The sequence below is a fragment of the Triturus cristatus genome, chromosome 4_1 (genome assembly GCF_964204655.1).
Source record: "Triturus cristatus chromosome 4_1, aTriCri1.1, whole genome shotgun sequence".
In the NCBI taxonomy this organism is placed as follows: Eukaryota; Metazoa; Chordata; class Amphibia; order Caudata; family Salamandridae; genus Triturus; species Triturus cristatus.
The window spans coordinates 612680959-612706872 of record NC_140585.1 but is presented as its reverse complement, the minus strand read 5'-3'; the positions used below and the strand labels follow the sequence as shown (position 1 = coordinate 612706872).

The 25914-nt window shown below is 45.1% G+C and overlaps 1 protein-coding gene across 2 annotated transcripts in view; it reads left to right on the top strand.

Moving 5' to 3' along the window:
• Positions 1 to 25914, top strand: part of ACSS3 (acyl-CoA synthetase short chain family member 3) — a 1078787-nt gene that overhangs the window by 319872 nt on the left and 733001 nt on the right. For both annotated transcript variants that reach the window (XM_085652976.1, XM_085652977.1), the window contains one exon: positions 11122 to 11256. In XM_085652976.1, coding sequence (XP_085509102.1) covers positions 11122 to 11256 — 135 coding nt within the window. The remainder of the gene's footprint in view (positions 1 to 11121; positions 11257 to 25914) is intronic.

The following is a 25914-nucleotide window of genomic DNA, read 5'->3' as shown; positions in this document are numbered from 1 at the left end:
CTATCCCATTTCCGTCATCAAAAGTGATCTTTAATAGTAGTGGGGTGCAATACTTGACATGAATTCCAGCAAGTGAGTCTTACTCTTTCTAGGGAGGTGTAGGAAGCTCTTTCCTCCACCACAAACATTTTGACAAAATCAGGTCAACTAGTGCATTTAAATCGCATTTATCTTTAGAATGTTATGCCAAAAATGTTGTCACGGTGACCTGCCTCTCTCCCCAATATGCAATGGTGGTCCTACCTCATTCCAAGAATGACCTCTAGTATACCAGCTCCTGCATTTTGCCATATGTGTCCCATTTGTCAAGATTTAGTTCTGATGTTTCAGTGCCAGTTTTTTACCACAGATGTCAAGAATTACCTCCAAAACTCGAGCACCAGCCTTTTGCCATGGGTGACCCCCCTTATGCCATGAATTATGCCCAGTAGGGTAGCAGCAGCATTTTTGCCAAGGATTATACCTGTGTTTTACAACTGGTGTCTCATATGCCAAGTATTACCTGAAATATGTCCGTTTCAAGATTTCTCCATGGACGCCCCTTATGCCGAGAATAACACCCAGTAGGCAAGTGCTAGCATTTACCCAATATGACTCGAATTGCCTCCAATATACTAGAGCCAGTAGCAGACTCTTAAATGCACACTCATTTCCTCAATCAGATCCCGTACTCATACTCACTCACACACATTTGCACTCCCTCTTGCACTCCTTCACACTCATTTGAGACTCCTTCACTCTCCCTGTCTCTCATTCTCACAGTTTCACTCTGTGTCTCATTATTGCTCAATGTCATATACTCTGACACACAATCACTCGCTGCCACTCACTCATACTCCCCCGTCAATCATTCTCACTCTAACTCACAAATATACAAACACTTTATTTTACCTACATACACACACTTTCACTCTTTCTATCTCTCTCCCACTAGCAGACATCATTTGGCAGATTTTTTTTCACTTATCTTCAGCTACCAGTGCTGGATGGATCCGTAGAATAGGAACAACCTCCCTCCCACCTTGTGTACTGAATCTGTAATTTGAAAGATGCAACCTGCATAATGATATGCAGGCTCTACCTTCCAACTTCTTGCTTTTTCCATCTCCCTCTCCCAATTTACCAAGGGTTGGGATGGGATCATTGATGCTCCTGACCCTATCCAACCCTATGACGAGATGTGAGAAATGAGGTGACAGGATGAGTCGCAAATACCTTAGAGCTCTACATGACGTAAGCATAAACCTCCATAGGCACCCTCTATGGGTGATTCTGAAAAACATCACAAATTGGGTGGAATTGATGACTTGTCCGGTCCCTAGGGCCACGTAGATGGCACAGGCACCTCTATGTGCCTGAACAAGCCACCAGACAGATTTACTGCCTCAGGCTTGCTGTTCTTCGACTTGAGGGTTGACTTTTTTTAATTATACCAATAATGAATAATAGGCTATTATTTACGATTGGAATGCTATAAATGGATCTGAAGACAATGAGGGCAGAACCTCAATGCTCACAATGATAGGCCACCACTGCCCATCTTATATCAAATTTTACTACTTGGTGTTTTTACTTTTGAGGAGCTAAATCAATACGTTGCGGTAAATAGGTACCCTTATGACCTATTACATCACATTTGCACAAGAAGACTTCCTGGAAAAAAATCACAAAGTTATAGTGTTTTTACTTTTGAGGAGCTAAATCAATACATTGCGGTAAATAGGTACCCTTATGACCTATTGCATCACATTTGCACAAGAAGACTTTCTGGAAAATAATCACAAAGTTATCTTCAGGGAAGGCAGAATACTTACAGGCAATTGGGTTATTGGTTGATGGGGTTGAAACCCTACTCAAGCAGCAACCACAATTGCTGTCAGGGTGAAGTAACATGCAAACCCCAAATTAACCTGTGCTTAACCTTCTGACACAAATCAGTCAGGCATAACCCTCTTGGCACAAAGCAGTCAGGCTTAACTTGAAGGCAATGTGTAAAGCATTTATGCAGCACTTCAAACAGTAATAAAGTGAAAACACAACACAAGAAAAATCCCACACTAATTAAAAAAAAATAGAGTAAACCAAATCGGCAGAAAATCCGATCAGTAGAACCAGAGATATGCAGTTTTTAGGATTTAGGTAAAAATAGTGCTTAGAAGCACAAATCGTCAATTGTGGCTATCCAGTCATGCCGTATCGGTACAAAGTCACAAGTTTAGGCTAACTGCAATTGAGTGTGGGCCAGATAGAGGGACCAAGTTAGGCCCACTGAGCAAAATACTATACTGGTTGTGGAGTGTTGCAAGATCCCGCGTGAAGGATGTTTCGCTCAGCGACAGTTCCAGTGGGCTGTAACGCAAGGTCTTGGGTCATGGATGTATTGCTCATAGAGTGGTTCTGAGGAACTGGGGTACTGTGATGCAAGGTCCTGTGTCGAGGAGGCTTTGTGCAGCAGCAGTTCTTTAGGGTTGCGAGGCCCTGCGACAGGGATGCGATGTGCAGCAGCGGTTCTTCTTGAACCACAGCTGGGCAGGCAAAGCACCTTCAGGCCCACCTCTAAGGGTACAGGACTGGGGTGGCACCCCTTGAGGGAGCTAGACTCACAGCAGACTGAGTTCAGGTGCTGGGTTCAAGGTAGTTGGAACCTTTTCTGTTCCTGAGCCTGTGATCAAGAGGCCAGACAAATAGGCCTTGGACTCACTGTGGTTGTCCTGGGTTCAAGATGCAGGTCCAGCACTTGTCTCTCAAGCAGCAGTGCAGCAGAGTAGCATTCCTTCCTGCAGAGCAGCACAGCAGTCCTTCTGAGCCTTCCATAGTTCCAGAGGTGTACAGAAGAATTGGGTCTGAAAGTCCAATATTTAAATCTTGTACCCATTTTGAAGTAGGAGAAGGTTCTACTGATTTCCACTTCCAGAGGTGCTTGGAATTTCTTTCCTCCCAGCTCTAGCTTGTATGGTGTCATAAAAAACTAGCATCAAACCCTTTGTGAGTGTGCTCAGGCAGATCCTTTGTGATATGCAAGTATGGTAGGTGACATCACCTCCCCTTCATCAAGTCAGAGAAGGCCCATTCTTCCAACACCTATTCCCTTTTTCTTACTGTCTGAGATCAATACACAAATACCAACTGCCAGCTCCACCAAATGGTTGGGACAAGAAAATGTCAACTTTCTAAAAGAGTCAATTTCGGAATTGTGCTTTAAAATCTGACTCTACCTTTAAAGAGGGTTTTGAATTACAATTATTTAGACACCAAATGCTCCATTCTTACCTGCTTCCAATTGAAAGTTAGCACTTATTACATGTAATAAAGTAATTCAATTTTATCCCATGGGAGAGGTAGTGCTTGCAGTAATGACAAATGAATTTTAGTTTTTCACTACCATTGCATGTAAACATTTAAGAGAATATGTCCCTCTTTTTAAATACACTGCACCCTGCCCTCTGGGCTGTTTAGTGCCTACACTAGGGTTGATATATGTATTATGGTCGAATTGGCAGTTTAAAACTGCACACATAGGCTACCTTGGCAGGCCTGAGACATGTTAAAAAGACTACGTAATTGGGTGGCACACTTAGAGCTGCAGGCCCACTACAGGGCTCGAATATAGTGCCCGCTCGCTATAGAGAGCCAAATTTATTCAGAACAAGCTATTTTTAGTGCCTACTCGCCCTTTCTGGTGAGTAGGAAGACAAACTGACGTATGACCTCTATCTCTGAAAGTGGATCAAATGTGACGCGATAACTGCTGCGGCTGAGTAAAGTAGGCTGCTCGTACCAATTCCTGTCAGAGCTGAATTTTAAATAAGGTTTTTAAATTCATGCTTTTTTACTTGCCGCTGCACTTACTGCTATTTGTACTGGTCTTAGTTGGTGACGCTTACACCCACTCGCACCGTGGTCCACCACGGTCTTCCGGTTGAGTGGAGGGAGTGGAGGTTGGGCGGAGGCGTAGCCACAGCGAACATCCGGGTTTCCCGCTACACAGGCCGGATGGCAGAGCGGACGCACGCATTAGGCGCGCCGCTGGTGCGTGCCTAAGACAAGCCCGTCTTCGCCTGTCCGGGACCAGGGGCCAGAAACCCTGCCCCCCCCACCTTAATTAGAATGGTCTACTCTCGCCAGGAGATATTAAGGCTAAAGAAACCCATCAATAAGCACTGTCAACATACACTGTCCCCACTTAGAAAGGAGGCTGGATGCTTCCAGTCTCCATTCGCAGCTGGATATACCCTCTGAGGTCCAGCAACCTCATACACTCAAAATGTTCCTTCTCAATTGTAGATCCTTTCCTAAACACTCCTTGGAGATTAGGATGCTCGTTGAAGATGAGGACCCAGATGCACTATTCCTTATGGAAACTTGGTTACATAGTTCATCGGAACCTGTCCTAGTACAAACTCTGCCCATGGGCTTTACCATTAAGCGGAATGACCTCGATATAAAGAAAGGAGGAGTTATTGCCATAATTCATAAAAATATTATTAAATGTAAGGTCGAACCTAACATCATTCTGGATTGTGAAAGTCTCTCATTTAATATGGCACTATCCTCAAACCACTCCTTTGGTGGAGTCCTCATCTACCGCAGCCCAGGAGGGTGCAGTCGATTTATTAAATCCCTCCCGGAGGTTGCATCTACATTAGTGGCCACCTCCCCCAACACCACTCTTATGGGGGATTTCTACATACACCTTGATGAGCCCAAAAAGGTGGACGCAGTAGAGCTCACTCAGGATCTTTTAGCCTTTAAACTTTCTCAAAAAGTGCCCAGCCCCACACACATGAAAGGCCATACTTTAGACCCTATTTTTAGCAACCACTCTGAAATGCTGATGAGCAAGCCTAGACGTATCCCTTGGTCAGACCTTTTTTTTTATCCCTTTCCACACAACACCTTTGTTGCAAACCCACAGCATTAAAGGCAGCAAAAGGAAAACACGCAATTGGGCTAAACTTCCGGTAGACTCCTGGATCATAGAACTTAACAACCTTAAACCCAAACCCAATTCAAATCTCACCAAAGTCTCAGCGAATGTTACTCGCTGGATCGAGTCTTCACTTGATATGGTTGCCCCAATTAAACCTAGTCACAAAACCAAAGAGAAAAAGACTCCATGGTACTCTCCCGAATTGCGAGGACTTAAACAGACATGTAAAAGACTCGAGAGGGAATGGAAGAAAGACTATCAGGACTTGAGTAAACTGAAATATAGAGAATCTATAAAAATCTATCAAAGAAATAAAAGTTACCTCCGAATCCCTCTGGTCAAAAAGGCACTCATACTAGCCATTGATAACTACTTCCTAGAAAATAAAAATTCGGTGCGATCTTCCCAAACCTTGTGGGAAGCCTTCAAAGCAGTGTTGAGTGGACAGGCGCTTTCGCTGATAGCAGGAGTGCGGAAAGAAAAATCAAAAGACTTAGTCCACTTAGAATGACATCCTACTACTGGAGGGGGAGGGAGCCAGGACGCCAGAGAGGTCCCATGCCCTAAAACTTTAAAGAGATGAATATAAATCTATAGCCACCGACATGGCCAAGACATTAGTCAGAGACAAGGATGGGAAACTATATGACTTGGGAGACGAAGCCGGTAAGCTGCTAGCTTGGCTAGATGAGAAAGATATGGCTAGTAGGCTGGTACTAGAATCATCAGATGAATTGGGGGTGAGGTAATAACGGACCCACAAGAAATAGCCAATAAATTTGCTGAGCATTATCACTCCATACATCAGACAGGCTCTACCCTATCGGAGGAGGACTCCCTGGCCTTCCTCTCGGATATTCAGCTCCCCATACTTACCATAGAAGAAAAAAATGGACTGGACAGTGAGTTCACAAACGATGAAATTTCTCTGGCTATTAGAAACCTGCAGTCGGGCAAGGCCCTTGGCCCAAACGGTCTACCGATCGAGGTTGTCAAGTTGAAGCCAGACATCTGCGGGCCTTGCTTGCAGAGAGCAGGGACTAGTACCGTATGACCAACGAGTGGCTACACTGGTTACTATACATTAAGCGGACAAACCTAGACACAGGTGTGCATCTTATAGGCCTATTTCTTTATTAAACGATGAGCCTAAAATACTAGCTAAACTGCTAGCGAGTCGCCTGGTCCAAGTAATCAGCACCTTGGTGCATCGCCCTCACCCTTGAACCACTGGCGGCATGGATCCGCAGAGATCCAATAATTCGAGAATTGAAGTGGTCTGAAACTTGGGAAGACCGCATATCTCTCTATGCGGATGATATCATGTTGTACCTTGCGTTCCTAAAGGCACCACTTCACAGGGTGCTTAACATCTTCACAAATTTCGGGAGGTATTCAGGGTGTACAATTAATTGGAGCAAGTCCTTACTATATATCCTCAGTAGAGTGCCGCCCCCCATGCCTCGGGGATGTCCCATTCAAGTAGTGGGAGAAGGATTCCAGTACCTGGCAATTTACATCACTTCTGACTCAAGGATTTGCTACGAACGCAACCTACTCCCGCCCCTGCAGAGCCTTAAGCGTGACGTGGCCAGCTGGAAAGCACTCCCACTTTCCTTATTGGGAAGGGCAGCGCAGGTCAAAATGATGTCACTGCCATGGTTCCTCTATGCGCTCCAAAACTTCCCAGACCAGGTCCCGGCACGGTATTTCAGGGAGATTGAGGGACTCCAGACGAAATTGCTTTGGGATGGCCGACCCAGCATAATCTTGCATAAACTAACTCTGAGTTGGTATGACGGAGGGATTTCACTCCCAGATATCAAAAAATACTACTGAGCGGCCCATCTGGTTGCAATCAATCACTGTACATACCGTCGCTGGGACGATCCAGGCTATAGGATGGATAAATGGCTGCTACCTGGTGGCACTTACATTTCGGCCACATATGCCAAGCCTCAGAAATTTCCCCTTACAGGACCCACTAAACACTCAGTACAGACATGGCATGCCGCCAATCGAAGTATGGGGTGGGATAGGAAACTCACGCTGGCTACTCCTCTGTGGGACTCGGAACAGCTGGGTGCCCTTAGGTCTATGAAGGGATTTGACAAGTGGGATCTGATCGGAATCACAAAGATAGGCGATCTGTGGAACAAGGGTGAGGTGGTCACGTTTGCATATTTGAAACAGGAACACAAACTCTCCTACTCAGAGCACTTCCGATATTTGCAGGTCAGGCATGCTTTAACGTCATGTCTGCCAAGGGGCGACTCTCCCCCGGAATCCTCGCTGGAGGATAGATTATTTAATGCTATCTACCGACGAAAGCAATATCCCTGACTTATAAAAAGTTAATTAATAACGCCCCGGACCCCCTCAAATTGCTCTGAGAACACTGGGAGGGGAATGGTTTGGAAATGGATAACGAGGAGTGGCAAGAAGTGTTGACCTCTCCCCGGGAGGTCGCAATTTCTTCCAGAATGCGGCTGGTCCAACTTAAGATCCTCCACAGAATATACATCACAGAGCCTCAGCTTGTCAGAATGGGAAAAGCTGACGCGGGATTGTGCAGAAGATAGTGTGGCCTACTAGGTACACTTATGCATATTGTGTGGGAATGTGTCCATATCCTGTCTTATTGGACGGAGTTCACGACTGTATGGGTGATGTCCTGGGGGTACGAATCGGAATTGAAGCCAAAAGATGCTTGCTTAATGTTTTGGGAAACCTACCGATTTGAATAGTAAGGATAAAATATGGGTTACCCTCGGGTTGATGGTGGCCAAATGAAATATAGCCCAGTTGTGGGGTTCTGGGGTATTGCCTAGAGTTGTGACCTGGAAAGAAAAGATGGGCTGGTGTATGCTCAGAGAAAAAACTGTATATTTTGCACGTGGGTGCCCCCAAAAGTGGTCTTTAATATGGACAAAATGGAATGCATTTCGTGGCAATATTTGTACCCACCCTGTACCCTTTCTCTTGAAGATCCGGCAACTCCATAAAGTTCTTAATTGTAAGACTCACAGTATAAATGTATGATGTAAACATCCTCCTAAGTATATATGAAACTGATAATATTCCTTTTATTTATATCTAACAATAGTTGACTCTTTCGTTAAATAAAAAGAATTTCTTAAAAGAAAAAAAAAAAAAGTAGCACAGGCTGCCTACTACGAAGGCATCATTACCTCTGCCATCAATACTCCCAGAGAAATCTTTCGTATTGCACAAGATCTCCTAGAGCTCTCAAAAAATGAACTAGCCCTTCAGGCCTCCCCAGAACGATGTAACGCACTTGCAGATTTCTTTAAGGGAAAAATTAAAACGCTCTATACCCCATTCCCGAGCCTCCCCTGCACTAGTGATCTTGCAGTCATCGAGGTGCCCTCACACGACCCAGAGCACGTGCTTAAAGAATTTGCAGCTATGAACTTGGATACGCTGACAGAAATCTTTACACAAATAAAATCAGGCTCCCCTTCAGAGCTAGCCCCCCACATATTTTACATAAAGTAGGAAATGTGATTCTTCCTAGTATCTTGGAAATGATCAGTCCCAGGTCCATGGAAGCATGCGATGGTCAAGGCCTAATTGAAAAAATCTAGCCTAGACCCAGAAGACTTAGGCGAATACCACCCAATTTCGCTGTTGCCAGCCACTGTAAAAATGTTGGCAAAAATATGTTAATTCTCTTCTGTCCAATCTCTTGGAAACCCATGACCTCCTGCATGCCACTCAGACTGGGTTCCCTCCTAAACACGGAACAGAGACCACCCTTCTTGCTGTGGTCGAGGACTCTAAACAGATACTGGATCAGGGTGGAGCAGTTGCCATCATCCTCCTTGACCTAAGCTCGGCCTTCAACACAGTTAATTTCTCCATCCTAGTAGAGAGACTTAGGAGGTTGGGGATCCAACATGAGGCGATCTCCTTGGTACAATCTTACCTAGATAAAAGAACCTTTCAAGTTTTCTCAGGGGACGCTACATCTAGGAGACTGGAGCTCAGCTGTGGAGTCACACAGGGATCCTCCTTGAGCCCTATACTCTTTAATGTGTATATGTGGCCATTGGCCAATATCATTCTACCTCACAGGATTAAGATTGACCTATGCGGATGATACTCAGCTGGTCATAACCCTGAATGGGGCTCGCAACTTCCCCTCGAATCTCGAAACATGTCTGGAGAAAGTTGCCTCTTGGATGCAGCACTCCTGTCTCAGACTCAACGGAGTTAAAACTGAAATTATGCTCCTAGGCAACCACTCTAGCATAGACCTTAGTCAGACTTGGCCTAAGGGCCTAGCCCCCCCCCCCAACCCCCAAAACCAGGATAAAGAGTCTGGGTGTCTGGTTAGACAACTCTCTCAAGTTTGACCATCAAGCAGTAAAGGTGACAGGGGCCTGTTTTGGCTCACTCAGATCACTCCAAAAAGTCCTCCTGCTGCTCCCAATGGCTGCAAAAAGAATCTTGATTCAGGCCTTGGTCCTATCACGTTTGGACTATGGCAATTCTCTTTACCTGGGGGCTCCTTAGGCAACACTAAGGAAACTCCAAGTTGCTCAGAATAGTGCTGCCAAGATGATACTTGGAATTCCAAAATCCCAGTCAGCTAAGCCAGCCTTAAAAACCCTACTTTGGCTACCGGTCCTTGAAAGAGTAAAATTTAAGGCCCTGTGCATTGCCCATAAGACTATGTGGGGTACGGGCCCGGCTATTAATAAACCCCTCATTATCCTCTACCGCCCCAAGAGGGATCTGCGATTGCTCAACCTCAATCTTGCAGCTGTCCCCAAAGTCAAGAGGACAAGAAGCGGAAGAAGATCCTTTGCCTACAATGTGGCGAAGCTCTGGAACACTTTAATCTTACACCTCCGCTTGGAATCCCACGTCCTACCATTCGTAAACTTCTAAAAACCTGGCTAGTCCATCAAATAGCTCCATCATTTTTTATGGTTTTTTGCTCAGTCGCTAGCGCTGGGATGCCCGAGGGTAGCTATGCACTCTACAAGTGTTCAATAATAATAATAAGATTTAAAGGCATAATTATTGCTCATTCACTCTTGTCAAATTTGCTTTGCTTTCAGAGACAGAGGTCAAGTACTTTATAGTTAGGTTGAGGAGATTTTTCAAGTTAGTAGACCTGCAGGACTAGTAACAGTTTTAGGATTTTTCGAGCCCTGCACCAGTAGCACTTAATTTACAGGCCCTGGATACATGCAGACCCTCTTTATTGGGGGGACACAAGTAAATTCTGTGTGCCAATTGGGTATAAGCAAATCTTACTATATTTTAAGGGATGGGGCAAAATGACTTTGCACTGGTTGACAGTAATAAAGTGTGTAAAGTCCTAAAGTCCGCAAAAACGAAGTCAGAAGAAATAGGAGGATAGAAGCAAAAAGTTGGGGGAAAACTGCGCGAAGGATGTTGGGTCCAACAATCCTCTATTTTCGATGTTAATATTATTGGTTTCCTCTGACGTAACAAAGACCAATGTTAAGAGAGGCTCAACACCTCAGTGAGGACAGTCACTGGTATTGAAAAAAACGTCTGGGAGATCATCACAAGAGAAGCGCTGAGCTTTGCTAAATAAAGACAGACTTTCGCGCGGAGTTCATACTACTGGCTTTCTGCATTGGGAGGGAGGCAGCTGTTCAGGTTGCTGGGTACAAAAGACGTTCTACACAGTGCTGTGAAAATGCTAATTGAAGAACGGTTTTAAAACTCATTAGCATAATGTCCATCTCCAAGTACTCAGCACTCCCAAAGGTGTTCACCATCCATCCATTCTTCCGGCTCAGCGCTAGGCAACGCCTCTGCTGAAGGACGGGCTTTGAGGGTTGGTTGAAGCATGGAGGATTAGACTAAACACATGGGTGGGAAGTAGACGTCACATGCTGGCTCTTCTTATTTTGTTCGAAGAGGGTCCAAGAGGCCCTTGTGTTGAGCCGGAAATATGCATATGGCTCGAGCAACTGCCTCAACCGCCTCTAATTTGTTTTTAATCAAACGCTCAAAGCTTGCGTCTGTAGACTGAAGCCGAAGCTTTCTTTGATGCAGGAAATATGGTGTGCAACTACCTGTTTTTGTTATTTTCTGATTTATTTGTGTTTAATTTTACAATGTATGTTACGCACTGGCGTCCTTCACTGAACCATTTCTTACTGTATTTTAAATATGTTTTTCAGGCTAAATTTGTTGTGACCGCTTCTTTTGGCGTGGAACCTGGAAGGAGGGTAGAGTACATACCATTACTGGAGAGAGCCCTGGACATGGTAGATCACAAGCCTGAAAAAGTGCTTATTTATCAGCGGCCTAACATGGTAAGTCAACCCATTCTCTCTTATGTTCATTAAAAATCCTGACACGTGAATGGCATTACTTTGAACTTGGCTTCGACCAGGGGGGACGTTGCATGGGAGAACATATTTTCATTGTTTGTTTTGCATTCAGAAGGGTAACTTAATAATTGCATGTTTATCCGTTAATGATGTGGAAGACCACTATTGCATTGCTTATGATCATTTGTCCATTCAGCATCTATATTGGACAGTCTGAAATCTTTAACTTAGTTTGAGAAACTGATAGAAAAATATACACAAGCAATTCTAGAGCTGAGCTTCTGTACAGAGTGGAACATCTACCCGTAAAATACCCCTTCTCATAAACTCAAGTACATCTAACTTACAATTGTTGATTATAATGTATATATACATATATATCAATCAAAGGTTTAAGGGGCCGTTATGGTTAGGTGAAAATGTCAGTTGTTTACAATTTTTAAATTAACAAAAAACAATTAAATTGACCATTTATAATTATCTCAAGTAACTATAACTCGTGTCCTAAAGTAACATTATCACATATGGAGAGGGGAGAGGAATTAGCCTAACTGCTAGGGCGGTCGACCTCGAATCTGGGAAACTGGGTTCGAGTCTCGGCAATGACGCTGAACATCCTGTGATTCTGGGCAAATCAATTAATCTCCCCGTGCCTAACAAAAAAAAATGAATGTGTCCTCATGTAATGCAACTGTTGCTATGTAAAGTGCTCTGATGCCCGATTCGGGTCAAGTTCACGCTATATAAAACTCTGTAAAATTTTTAAAAAATCAAACATATGAGAGCACGTTCAAATATGCAAGTTGAGCAGGTCTGATGTGGAAAAAAATATTTTGTTTGATTTAATAGACTAAACTTTTGCAGAATCTAGCCCACATATATGGTGCACATGACTCCTGACTTGCCCTTTAGGTCACTAATAGCATTGTCTTCAAGTCGGAATGTTTCTTAGTTCATGTATAAAAATTCCCTTGAAATGAATGTATTATTAAAGCATAAAGTGATAGCGCACTGTCATTTAAAAACAGCACATTTTCCAGTGAAACTGTCACAAACGTTCCCAGTAACCTGCAGTTTTACTGATAAAACTATATAGACTGTAGACATTAATCAGTGGAAACTGTGTTTCAACAAAAATAGTTATCATTTACATATCACCAAGTAAAATGTTATGATTTTGAATTACACATGAATTGCAAAAAATGTGCTTTCATAACTACTGAAATATATTTTGAAATGTTTGTACAGTTCATTTACAAGCTATTTAAATGTTTTTTAAACAAACAAGGACATCCTACAGCCTTTCACGTCACTCTTTCTACAGCTCCATTGTCAAGCAATTCACATTACAAAATCCTCACTGTGTAAGTCAGAGAAAGAAAAGTAAACGCCAATCTCCAAAATAAAATAAGCAGCATATTGTAAGAAGACATAAGCAGGCATTTGACTTCTGTCTCTGAGCACAGAGCAAATGTGACAAGATAAAAACAAGATTTAAAGTCCTCTTTATTGCTCATTCACTTTCTAAGTGAAGAGAAAACCTGTTCTCTGTCAACTTACCAGAACAGACCAGTAGGCCCTAAAAATAGCTTGCCCTGATAAAATCGGACTCGCATGCATCAAAGTGTTTGGTGCTGGAGGGGGAGCCCAAGGTCCCACAGCCCAGGTTGGTTCCCCAGCCAGCACACATTGTGGAGTTGATGGGAACCGGCTCTTTAACTTTGCTCCTGCTGGGGCAGCATTAGGATTTTCCACTACTCCCATGGAGGTAGGAGCAAAGTTGTATTCCTTGCTCGGGAGGGTGTGTGCATGGTATGTCCTCATTCTTCCAGGCAGGTAACTGTCCTTGGTTATAGGGTACCCAGAACACTGCAAAAATATAGGGCTCTAGGGGCTGAGGTCTCTGGAGCCGGATCAACAGCTTGGGGATGGCGATGCACGTCTCCTTCCTTTATTGAATTTTCTGCCCCGGGGAATGGGGCCCCGGTGCTAGTCCAAGGCTCGACAAGGGGGCTGCGCACCCCCCTTTCCTTAATATAAATTATCGTCTCAGGGGATGGATTTCCCGAACCTGTCCAAGGCTCAAGGACAGTGGCTGCACGCCCCCCTGCTTAATGTATATAACAGCCCTATGGAATGGGGTCCCCGGGGTCTCCCCAAAGAACGAGGAGAGAGCTGTGCACTACTCCACTTAATATAAATCACCTGTCCTGGGATATGGGGGTCCCTGGGGCCTCACGAAAGCTCGGGAGGGTGGGCCACACGCCCTCTCCCCAAAAAAATCCATCATCATAATAACTTTATTTCGATCTCCAGGATCATTAAAGTAAAACACACATAAAAGGCCTAAACATCCTTACAAGAGGAAGAGGAGTATCACCAGAGATCAGAAACATTTGAACATTAATTAAAAGTACATTATAATAGAAGCCAACATTTTGGTATACATAATACTATAAAATTAAGAGCTTGTTGGCAGCGTACTTGATACATTTTCAAAGTGCAGGTTTAGACCACAAAAAGTGCAAGTGCTCGTTAAATCCATTATAAGAAAGCAAAATAGGCAAAGGAAAAGGACTTGGTGCCGGGCATTGGTCAACATAGAGTTACACAACATCAAATTAAGGGTAAGAATCGCAACTGCCAAATATGGCATTCATGTTACTGCCATAATGGCATTCTAGGACAGTGACTGGCTTATACCTATAGGTTGCATTCCCCTATCACGGGATGTGCAAATAGCAATACAGTGCTGTGTCAGGCAATCTATAGAGGACATTCGATCTCACAGTTCATTAATTGCTAAGTAGTTAAAGTTGTTTTTGTTTTTATTAAAACCAAAGGTGGGTTTACTCAAAATGACGCTCTCTATTTCTTTAGTAGAGCCAACACTTTACCATTTCCCAAACTGCTCCTGCTTGTATACACTGGCTACACTAGATCCAAGCTGGCATTAGGAATCTGGAAATTGAACACACCATCAGTCTGCTTGTATCAGTGCAGAGAATACTATATGCCTCCATGTATCAACCAGTTCTCAACTTCTTACGCAGGGGACTACCCACTTTCTTCTCTGGTACCAGTGTGCTGGGCAAAAAAACTGGATATGCGTTAGTGAATGATTCCGTAGCCTCTTCACAGACAGGACGTAGGTCATTCCTAGGTACAGCTCTAGACCAATTGCTTCGAAATTTCTTGGTCGGAAGCGTCCGGTACATAAACTGAATATACAGTATACATGCCAAGGGGGGGGGGAATCATTTCATCTATGGCAGGCTTATAACATGGAAATTGTTTTACATCGAGAACATCTCTTGTCAAAGAACCTCTACTGGTAGCAGTTGTTTGAGTAACAGCAAATTCCCAATAGGTTTCTTTTAGACTCATTTTCACAATTGAGCATGCGTCTCCGATAGAGAGCCAAAGGTTCACCAGCCCAAATGTCACCAATAGCAGTCTTATAAAATTCAGCCATGGGATTTTTCGTATACATTCAGGAGACCTAAGGTCTTTCAGGTCCAACACAATAGGAGCTTAACGCTGCTGTCGTCCACAATCGGTGAAAATATAAAAGCATTCTGCATACAGCTTTTTTGAAAATACGACTTGGGGCCAAATCTAGACATAATGGAATAATCGGAAGTCCTAGGACCGATCTATTAGGCTTATTTTCTACCGTAGTTAGAATTGTAATACTTGCAAATCCCCACAATTCACAGCCCTACAGGGTTGCACCTAAGGTCTGTGTACTATAGATTTCTAGGGCTGGTGCAGCACTCTTGGAAGTTGTTTGTCAATTTATTTTGGCTATACAAACTGTGTGCTGGATTAAAACTGCCTGTGATTTCTGGAAAAAAAATCAGTGCCCCTCCCCAGGCCCCAGCACACCCCTGAGGAGTGTTATAAAAAAGGCAGGAGACTGCCATATTTTTTTTAGTTAAACTGTGCTACGGATTTATGGCACAGATTAAAAAAACAAACAAATCTATTTGTGGTCCCCTTTGGGACCACCAACCACCCCCCACCAGGCCTGTGGGTGCATGGTATCCCTTCCTTTGCCAACTATAATTTTTTTTGTTATTTTACTTTTACTTCGACAGGAGACTAAGTCCCCGACTTATAAAACGACTGCCACCACATCTTTGTTGATGTGGTGGCAGCCAATCATCTTATATCAAGATCTGTTGGTTCCGTGGATTCTCTGCAATGTGATATAGCTATACATTTTGTGACTTAATTTCCCAAAAATGACTGAACAGATTTACATCAGATTGCAAAGAACATGCTTTCTGGACCAAGGTCTAGTTTTCTGCCATATATGTGTTTAATTTGGTGTAATTCTGTTCAGCCGTTATGGAAAAATGAATGGAGAAAACGTGTTTTTGAACCCCTCCCCTTTTTTTCAGTTCCCGTGTGATGGGTTTCCCTGAAACTTTCCAGAAATGAGACTTTTTTTTGTGCACAATTTAGTGAATATTCGTCACAAGTCATAAGCAAAACAAAAAAAGCTTTTCTTATGGAATCACGGTCTTAAATGCAACTACCAAGTGGCAAATCATATATTTTAATATATTACCCAGTGGCACTCACCACTAGGTAGTTACTAACTGTAAAAGCAGGAAAAGGGACCCCCATCCACTGTGGTGGATTTGCTTATTTTGGGGAGAAGGTGCAGTTCTCCTCTCCCTGAGCTATTTTTAGGCCCCAGAGTTGTTAAAAAAAAAATAAAAAAATGACTGGCTCGTCCAGGGTGATGGCTGGGGAAGCGTCACAGACCATGGGGTCCTTAGGGTTCTCCCCCAACCCAGTGTTCCCCAACTTAAAAAACTGCGTGGGGGTCCCTGGTGGGACTGGGACACCCAAACGTTCAAAAAATAAAACAAGAATAATAAATGAGAAGCATAAAACGCTCATTTATTATTCACTGCTCCGGGCAAGGTGTTCCCCATAATGCCCTGCAAGGGCTTCTTAGTAATATTTTTTGATTGTTGGTGGTGTCCCTAGAAGGGACTGGGGCACCACCAATCCATTTTTTTTAATGTTGTGAAGGGCTGCAGCGAGCGCAGGAGCCCCGACCTACAGTAAATCCTATGTCACTGGATCCATGACCCTAGGAGAGCTTACCATATTTTTTGGGCAGATAAAATCAATGAAATTCACCGGTTGTAGTTATCTTAATTATCTCTTATGCATGCCCTAAAGTGATTATAATTCATGCCCTAGCCAAAGCTGCTAATTAACCCCCGTATTACATCACCCATGACATGTTATATGACATCACTGATAACATGACTGCAACATCTGAAATTACATCAATGATGACAACACTGCATGGCGGGGTGCAAGTTAATGTTACATTAGTGCACAAGTTATAGTTATTTGAGATAAGTATAACTAGTTAATTTCAGGAGATTTTTTTTTCTTCAGTGAACATGTATATCTATATGTCGTCACGGTATAGTAAGGACATAGTTACCATGGGAAATGGATTATTTGTTTTGCTAATACCTTTCACACCGTTTGATGAATCTTCACAAAACATCCTAAAATAAAGTTCATACACCTCAGCTCCTTCCTGGAAAGTTTCAGGACGATCAATCAAGCAAGGACCTAGAAAAAGGGAAGGTCCCAAAATGTAACTTACCCATGCAATTTCTATAGGAATTTATGAACAGCGCTACAACCAAAACAACTTAACTAAATAATACCAAATTTGTCAGAAAACTAGTTCTTCTCCCAGAGAGCATGTTTTTCTGATTTGGTGCAAATCTATTCAATACTTTATGAGTAATTAAAGTTCAAAATTCATAGATATTTGGACAGTTGGATACACAGGAGTCCTGTGGTAGTCCCACAGGCATACAACTTCAAATAGTAGAGCTGTCTGATTGGTCAAGGTTTTTTTTCCCATGTTGGCCGCTTTGCCCTTGTGGGAGTGAGAAGCTCCATCAAATCCTACAGGAGCTTGCACCCTGATTGACCAAGTGCAGCATGCGGAGAAATGTTCAACCACCATTACAGGATACGGGGAGTAAGTTCCTGTGTCCTAAAAATTGGAAAAACAAAATTGAAGTATAAGCGGCAGTGTAGGGGTACCCTGGCCACCTGGACCTCGTCGGAGGGAGACCTGAGTGACACCGCAAGAGGCCAAATTAAACAAAAAAGGTTTGTGGGTTGCCTGGATCCCATGGTACTTTCGCGGGAGCCAGCTCGACACTTAGTCCCATGATAGTTCAGCAGGATTGAAAAGCAATTTTAAAAAAACAAGTAGGCTGGGTGTCCTTTGGGCCTGGCCCTGCGACCATCCCCATGTGGATGCTACACAACTCTAAAAGTATCTAATCCAGGCTTCTCCAGTGAGTAGCTCGTGAGCTACTGGTAGCTCTCCAGCTACCTGTGAGTAGCTCTCGTGTGTGCAGCCCAGTGTACTAAATTAGAAGCTTTTGGTTAGTTGAAATAATAAGTATACCAAAATTTAGAGAGTGTATTTGAGACAAAAATGTGTGTATTTTCATAACTCATAGCTCAAGGTTTGATGATAAAAACATTTTCAAAATATATTTAAAAGTGAAATTTGAATGATAAATGATGTGGCACTGTGAAGACGTATACCTAAAATTATTACGGATGATTTTCATTGAACATAAATAGCTCCGATTACAAAAAAGGTTGGAGACCCCTGATGTAATCCTTCTGAAATTTCTAAAACTTAAAATCCTTCCTTAAAGAACCAATGAAGTGGATGAATTTAGTTTCCCTGAAACTAAATCTGAAAAAAATGTATTGCACTCCTTCTGCTCCATGGAACGATACCTTTATGTTTAAATTTGTTTTTTATTGTTGGAACAGAAGCACGGACTAATATGTATATCATGCCATGTCAATGCCAAAATACATAAACGTTGGCAACTTTTCATTTAACAACCCCACCCCGTCCCCAAAGCCCTCACCCCCTCCAGGTGCTCATGCAAATTCTTTATTTCAAACAAAAGCAAAATAGTGTCCGCTCCCATAGAGGAACCCCAAATGGGGTCCAAAATTAATTCGATACCCTAGGAGGCGACCTTTAATTTCAGCCATTTTTATCCACACCTTCCCTCTGAAAGAGTATGAGAAAAGCAGCACCACCCCAGCCGCTTTATGCGGTAAAGAAGAGAAGAACTGCTAGGGAAAGCCTTAGATTTAAGTCTAGGCCAGTCATTAGCCTGAAGGTGTGTCTCCTGTAATAAGCAAATGTTGGCTTGGGAGTAATCCAAATAAGAAAGGATTGCCCTCCTCTTAACCGGATTGTTAAGCCCTTTGACGTTAAGGGTCAAGAACCTCAGGCCCTTTTCTGTAGATGCCTTGGGAAATTGCACTCACCAATCCCCAGTTCCTCCGACCTCCCCCCCGCCCCCATTCAGCGACAGTGATATCCCCTCTGAAACATTCCTAAAATGTGACTTCATGAGGATCACCCGAAAACAAACCCTTGAACAAAATCAGTAAACAACCATTGTCCCTGGATCGAGGAATGGGTAGAAAGATCCAGTCCCAGTCCAGTGGAAAAAATTCAGGAAGGAACTGTGGCTATCCCTTTTAACTCTCACTCGGCCTCCCCGCCCGACCACCCAGCAACCCCCCCATAAATCAATCAGCTTGTCCTCAGGCGGGGTCCTTAGCTACAGAGTACTCTGAGAGCTTGTCAAGTAGAGTCCTCCTCTCTGACGCCTGGACCCCCCCAACCAACAGGAACCCGCTTCCACCTCTGGCGCCCATCTGCCCCTCGAACTCTCCTCTATATTCCTGATTGTTCCATCTCCGGAAAATCAATCTGCAGTAGTTCACACGCTTCCACCAAGGAGCAAAATTGATGGAGTTCATCTTGCCCACGGAATATTAATCTGAAGGGGTGGCCCCAAGAGTAGGGGATCTTCTTATCTCGCAGAAAGGCTGTAACAGGTGAAATTCCTGCCTCTTCAGAAGTGTGGCGTCCCCGAGATCCTGAAATAACTGCAGGGTGTGCACTCAGAACACAATAGGTGGTGACGATTGGGCCTCCCGGAGGATCCCCTCTTTCAAGGGGAAGCTGTGGACACAGGTCAGAATGTCCACAGTCTGCAGCGATCCAGCAGTCCAGCGGCCCACCCTATAGGTTCTGTCTAAGTGAATATCTATTGCTGTCATGTCCTTTAATATCTGGGCGAACAGTGCCACCACGTAGGCAACATCCCCTTCTTCTGCTTCCAGTGGGGCCCCCTTTATGCGGATGTTTTTCCGCCTGGAGCAGTTTTCGAGGTACGCCGCATGAGCCTGCAGGTCTAATTTCTGATCCGTGAGGCGTATAATCTCCTGCTGCAGTTGCTCTATTTTCTCGTCTCAGGAGGCCTCATGGCCCTTCAGGGTATCCACTCGATCACCAATATCCATCACCTCATCGCCTGCAGTTCACTGGTTGGGGTCTCTCTTGACAGCCTGCGGGTCGTCTCTCAGGGACGAGAAGTGAGTTCTCATGTAGGAGCGTGTAACCAGGGCCTCTAGCTCCTCACCAGACAGTGTGGCCGTGCTGCCAGCTACCCTCTGAGTCTCCTCCTCCTTGCTCACTGCAAAGAAGCTAAGATTCTCACTGCTCTGTCCTAGGCGACACTCTAGCTTCAGTCAAGCATACTCCACATCACCAGGGGCGAGAGCCCTGATCCCTTTTCGCCACTGTGCTCCTCGTGGTTTTTGCCCTATATAGGGGACCCCCTCAAGAGGGTGGTCCCACGACCAACTGTCCAGTTAGCTACCCTACCGGCCGCCGTCGTGCACCACCAAGCCCTCCACTCTCAACAGTCCAGGTCCCCGCAGGCTTTCTCCACTGTTCTCCCTCAAAGCCAGGTCAACTGCACTGCTCAAGGTGAGGGAGCTGACTCACAGACTCTTTCGGCCTCCAGGCCCACCACTGCTCACCACCTCCTGCTGAGTGGCTGCTGTCTAATGCCACAGGAGAACGGGTTGCTTGGCCCAGCCGGCTCAGCCAAGCACATCTCCCACCGATGCCATTCCCTCTTCCAGGGTCTGCAAATGGTCTTGGCGTGCAACCCCCACGCCACTGTCCGATTCCCCTCAGGCATGTTTCCGATGCAGTCCACCGAGGCCTCCGTGCTACTTCCAAGGGATGGTAAGAATCAGCTCCACAAACCCCTACAACATTCCCAATCCGCGCGAGCAGCCACGCGGTCCCACAGCCACCTCAGCTCATCGCTGCGGCCGCCTTCCTCTTGGGACCTCCACTGCAGGCGCGATGAGTCACCCAAGCTCCCGCCTCACCACGTGCCTCTTCGCACTAGGGGCTAGTTGTCAAGTCCGCCTGCCTCTTGCCTGCAAGAGGGAGCCTCCTCCACCTCCTGGGTGTCCGGGGGCCAGCCAGCACCTCCTGCCATGCGCTCCAGCCACGATCACTGAATGGGGCCAGAGCCTGCTCCGATCCGGGGCACCACCTCCAATAGGCTCCTCTCTGCCAGGCCCATGGCCTTAGGCCTTGGCCACACCTGCCTTACTCTGGCCTTAGGCTGCCCTCCAGGACCGCCACAGTCCCAGGGGGGTCCCCACAGTGACCCTGCTGCTCTAACTTCTCTACGTCCCTGCCACAGCCGATCGTAGCCAGTGGGGAAGCTGGGCAACGCCGAAGACGGAGCGACCGGGACACACGTCTCACTCGGTCACCATCTTGGCCATGCCCCCAGAACTATACCTTTAGTCCAAAAAAATTTCCTTCAACTTTCACACCCCAGCATCACTCCTAAAGTGGTTTCCTCTCCTAAGGTGTTGGGTTTCACTATCAGACGAAATCTCAAAATGGTTGTCCACATCACAAAACTTGCTAAAAATGCATCAATCCAACAGTTCTTATTTAAAAAACATAATAATACAAAAAAAACCATATCCCCACACCAGTTTAAGAATGGCAATGCAGGCCTAGTTCTCTCTCATCTTGGTGAGACAAAACTCTGTTCTCTGATTTTGCAAAATCCACTCTGGATTCCCACAGTGGGATTCTCCATTTGGCAGTCCATCTATCAAGCCATATAACACCAATTCCTAATAAATAAATTGTCTCCCCCTTGAGACTAAAAGTTACTTTAAAATAGCCTTCATAACCCAAAAAACAGTGCAATTGGTCACCCACGCTACCTGAAAAACAAGCCCCAGGCACCTCAAGATGTGAGAGAAACACTAGCAGCAAATCTAGTAACTTAGTGGAGATCCGTAAAACCAAACGGATAATGAACCAGATATTCTCCTACCAAGCTCCAGGAATAGGGATCCAACTTTCAGTGAACTTAAAAGTGTGCTTTGAGAAGTCTGTACTGGAATGACTATTGTCTATCAAGAATTACATTCATGGGTAGATTGAAGTTCTCCCTGCCATCTTACTAGAAAGGAAAGCACTGAATAATGTTTCTTTTCACACGTGTTGGACCATGGGTCACTTACCTCAGAAGCAAAAATAAAAATTTGACGCTTTCTTCTAGGACCGCTGCCCCTTCCTAATCAATTTGACGCACTTTTGACACATTCATGCCCAACAGCTAGCAGCCTCTCTCTCACTATTAGACTCCATTACATGCAAGCTGTTTACTCATCCTCAACATAACACATATCCCCTTATGGGGTACAACCCCTTCCCCTACCCGCTTGCTTCACACTTCCTCATCCTCTTTCGTCTTTCCTACTGCTTTAAAGACTTTACCCTCTTGGCCATCTGCTGCCTTCATTCATCAAGACTTCACTTCTTGTGTTTAGGACTCTAGGCATGTTGTTACTGACCTACAGTTCTAGCAATGATTAATGTTACTGCACTTTTTCTTTTTATTTACTTGTGAAGCTCATTTTTAGGTCAAGCCTAGAGCCAGCGTGCATGCTCTGCTCTGTGGGACTTATTGTAGAGGAGTACGGAATAGAAGCCCCGCGCACTAACCGCCATATTTGCCATTGGCTCGTGTCATTGTCCGTACTACATGCTGGCTTCTGATTCGTCAGTAAGCTTGTTAGTCCCTCCTCAGTGCTGCCTCCTCTTCATTTGTCACCTCCCATGGCGACTGGCCCTTTACTTCTTTTGTTACACGGTACATGTTATTTAGACTGTGAGCACTATTTTCTTTAATGAGGTTCTCCTACTGCAGGCACAACAAGCTTTGGTGTCTTCTTTAGTCCCCCCCGCCACCCTTCTCCCGTTGTCGTGCCTACTCCCCTGTTGTTCATGCCTTCGCCCTCCGTTGTCCGTGCCTTCTCCCCCCCTCCTGCCCTCCTTTGTGCCTTCTCCCCCTGCCCGCCCTCCCGTTGTCCGTGCCTTCTCACCCCCATGCCCTCCCTTTGTCTGTGCCTTCTCCGCCCTGCCCTCCCTCCTGTTGTCCGTGCCGTCTCCCCACCGCCCTCCCTCCCGTTGTCCGTGATGCCTACCATTTGCAATGCAATAGTTCTTGCTTAAATGCGAGACCTATTGCATTGCAAATGCTTGTTGCCCTCGCGGGTAGGTCTGTACTACAAAAGTACCTTTAATAAATACTATTCCTAGGCATTCATATGTTTCAACGAGTTTGAGGGAAGAGTACTGCATTCATATGCACATTTATTTGTAGCATTATTGTGATATTTGCCATAGTTTAATGGATTGGCTTAAATCTCTAAAGTGGGTCTTTGTTTGAGGTGTTCCTAAAATGATGTGTGTCTGCTAAAGTGCACCTGTCTTATTTGACAGACTTAGTTTTATAAATATTTAATCTACAACTAAGGTAGTAAAGATCACATTCAAGTACACTGGGAAGCTTCTGAGACTCGTGCTGTTGATTATTAAGGTTGCGCAAGAGAGGGGCAGTAACTGTAGTGTGCCGAGGTCTACAGCTCCCAGTACAGCGGCACTCCTGTATTATGTAGGAATGATTGTTTAACATGTCGTTGCATTTGAGAGTTTGCTGTTGATTTTGACAGTTGTGTGATGTATTGCTGCAAGGATCAAACCAGCTACTTTACAATATGCAAGGCTTCATGGCAAAATAAGCAGGCCAAAAATAGAACTAGCATTGGCAAGGCCAATAGGTTCTAACTATGCAAGAGCTATTGGCTTTGCCAATATGTTTTAGCTATGTTGTACACCAGCGTAATTGCTGTTCAGCATGGATAAAAGTAAGTGAGGTAAAGGAGAGTGGCGTGGAGTCGAGTATCGTAAAGTGGAGTTGAGTAGAGTTGAGTGGTGTGGAATGAAGTGAAGTGGAGTGGTGTGTTGTGGAGGGAGTAGAGTGTTGTAGCGTGGAAGGGCATAGAGTGGAGTAGAGTTGAGTGGCGTAATGTCAGAGTGGAGTAGAGTGTTGTATAGTGGAGTAGAGTGGTGTAGAGCCGAGTGGAGTGCGGAAGAGGATATTGCGCAAAGTGGAGTAGAGAGAAGTGGAGTGGTATAGAGTGGATTAGTGTATAAGAATGCACTGGCATAGAGTGAAATGGAGTGGCATAGAGTGGAGTGACATAGAGTGGAGTGGTGTAGAGTTGGGCAGTGGAGAGTGAGTAGTCTGTCATAGAATAAAGTGGAGTAAAGTGGAATAAAGTGGCATAGAGGGAGTTGCGTAGAGTGCTGTAGAGTAGAGTAGTGTGGCGTGAAGTAGAGTATTGTACAGTGGAGTAGCATAGAGTGTAATAAAGTTTCCTAGAGTAGAGTTTAATGGAGTAGAACGTTGTATAGTGGAGTAGAGTGGCGTAGAATGAAGTGGGTTAATGTATGGTGGTGCAGAGTAGATTGGCATAGAGCGCAGTGGCAAAGAGTGCATTGGTTTTGAGTGAATTGGCATAGACTGCAATGACGTAGAGTGGCATAGATTAGAGTGAGGCAGAGTAGATTGGAGTGCCGTAGAGAAGATTTTTTCAGAGTAGAGTATAGTGGCGTAGAGTGGATGGTTCAGGGTACAGTGGAGTGGTGCAGGGAGAGTGCGGAGGTGAAGAGTGGCGTAGAGTGCAGTAGTGTAGAGTGCAGTGGCGTGAATTGGTGCAGAATAGATTAGAATGGCGTGAATTGATGCAGACTATAGTGGCGTAGAGTGCATTGGCATAGAGTGGTGCAAAGTAGAGTTGTGCAGAGTAGAGTGGTGCAGAGAGCCGTGGTGTATGGTACAGTGGTGCAGAGTAGAATAGAGTGCATTGACATAGAGTGCAATGGTGCAGAGTGGTGTTGCGTGTAGTATTGTGGAGTGCAGTGGCATTGAGTAAGTGCTGGAGAGTGCAATCTTGCAGAGTAGACTGTCACAGAGTGTAGTGTCACAGAGAGCAGTGGCGTAGAGTACAGTGGTGCAGAGTAGAATAGAGTGGTGTATCGTGCAGTGGCGTAGAGTGCAGTAGTGTAGGGTGTTGCAGAGTATAGTATTGTGCCGTAGATTGCAGTGGTGCAGAGGTCATTGGTTTTGAGTATAGTGGTGTTGAGTGTATTGGCATAGTGCAGTGTTTAGTGTAGATTGGTATGGATGGCAGTGGTGTAGAGTAGAGTGGTGCACAGTAGAGTGACATAGAGTGGTGCAGTGTAAAGTTGAGTAGCGTGGAGTGGTACGGTGCAGTGTAGAGTGGAGTGTTTCAGAGTATAGTGCAGTGGCATAGAGTGCAGTGTTGTAGAGTAGAATGCAAAAACAACAGTTGATGGACAGAATGCAGAACAATGTCATACATTCACCCCAGTACAGAGATCTGGGCCTAAATTCATATTTTTTTTTGCCCACCTTGCCATTCCAGTTTGAACCCAGCCATATGCAAATCAGTCTTGACCCTGTGCCCAAAGGGAACAGTCCAGCTTGAACTGCCAGGCCAGGTCCTCCCTGGACCGGAAACAAGCATCCTAGGACCAGTTTCGGGGTTTCACCCCTCTTCCGTCAGGATAGCTTGACTCCAGTGGCCTGGAGAGCACGGGACCTACGTCTGGGCATACCCGTCCCACTCGGGGTGACAAATGCAAAAACAACATTTGTTGGACAGAATTCTGAACAATGTCATACATTCACCCCAGTACAGAGATCTGGGCCTAAATCCATCATTTTATTTTTTGCTCACCATGCCATTCCAGTTTGAACCCAGCCATATGCAAATCAGTCCTGACCCTGTGCCCAATGGGAACAGTCCAGCCCGAACTGCCAGGCCAGGTCCTCCCTGGACTGGAAACAAGCATCCTAGGACCGGTTTCGGGGTTTCACCCCCCTTCAGCCGGGATAGCTTGACTCCAGTGGCATGGAGAAGGGGAAGGGTATGCCCAGACGTGGGTCCCGTGCTCACTACACCACTGGATTCAAGCTAGCCTGGCGTATGAACGGTGATGCCCTGAAACAGGTCCCAGAATGCTTGTTTCTGGTCCAGGGAGGACCTGGCTTGGCAGTTCGGGCTGGCGGGTTCCTACAAGGAACAGGGTCAAGACTGATTTGCATATGGCTGGGTCCAAACTGGGGTGGTGTGGTGAGCAAAAGAATGTTGCATTTAACCCAGATTATTGTTACTGGGGGTGAATATTTGCATTGTCCAGCATTCCGTCCATCAATAGTTTCTTTTGCATATGTCGCTCGAAGTGGGAAGTGTATGCCCAGACGTGGGTCCCGTGCTCACTACACCACTGGATTCAAGCTAGCCTGGCTGATGAAGGGTGATGCCCTGAAA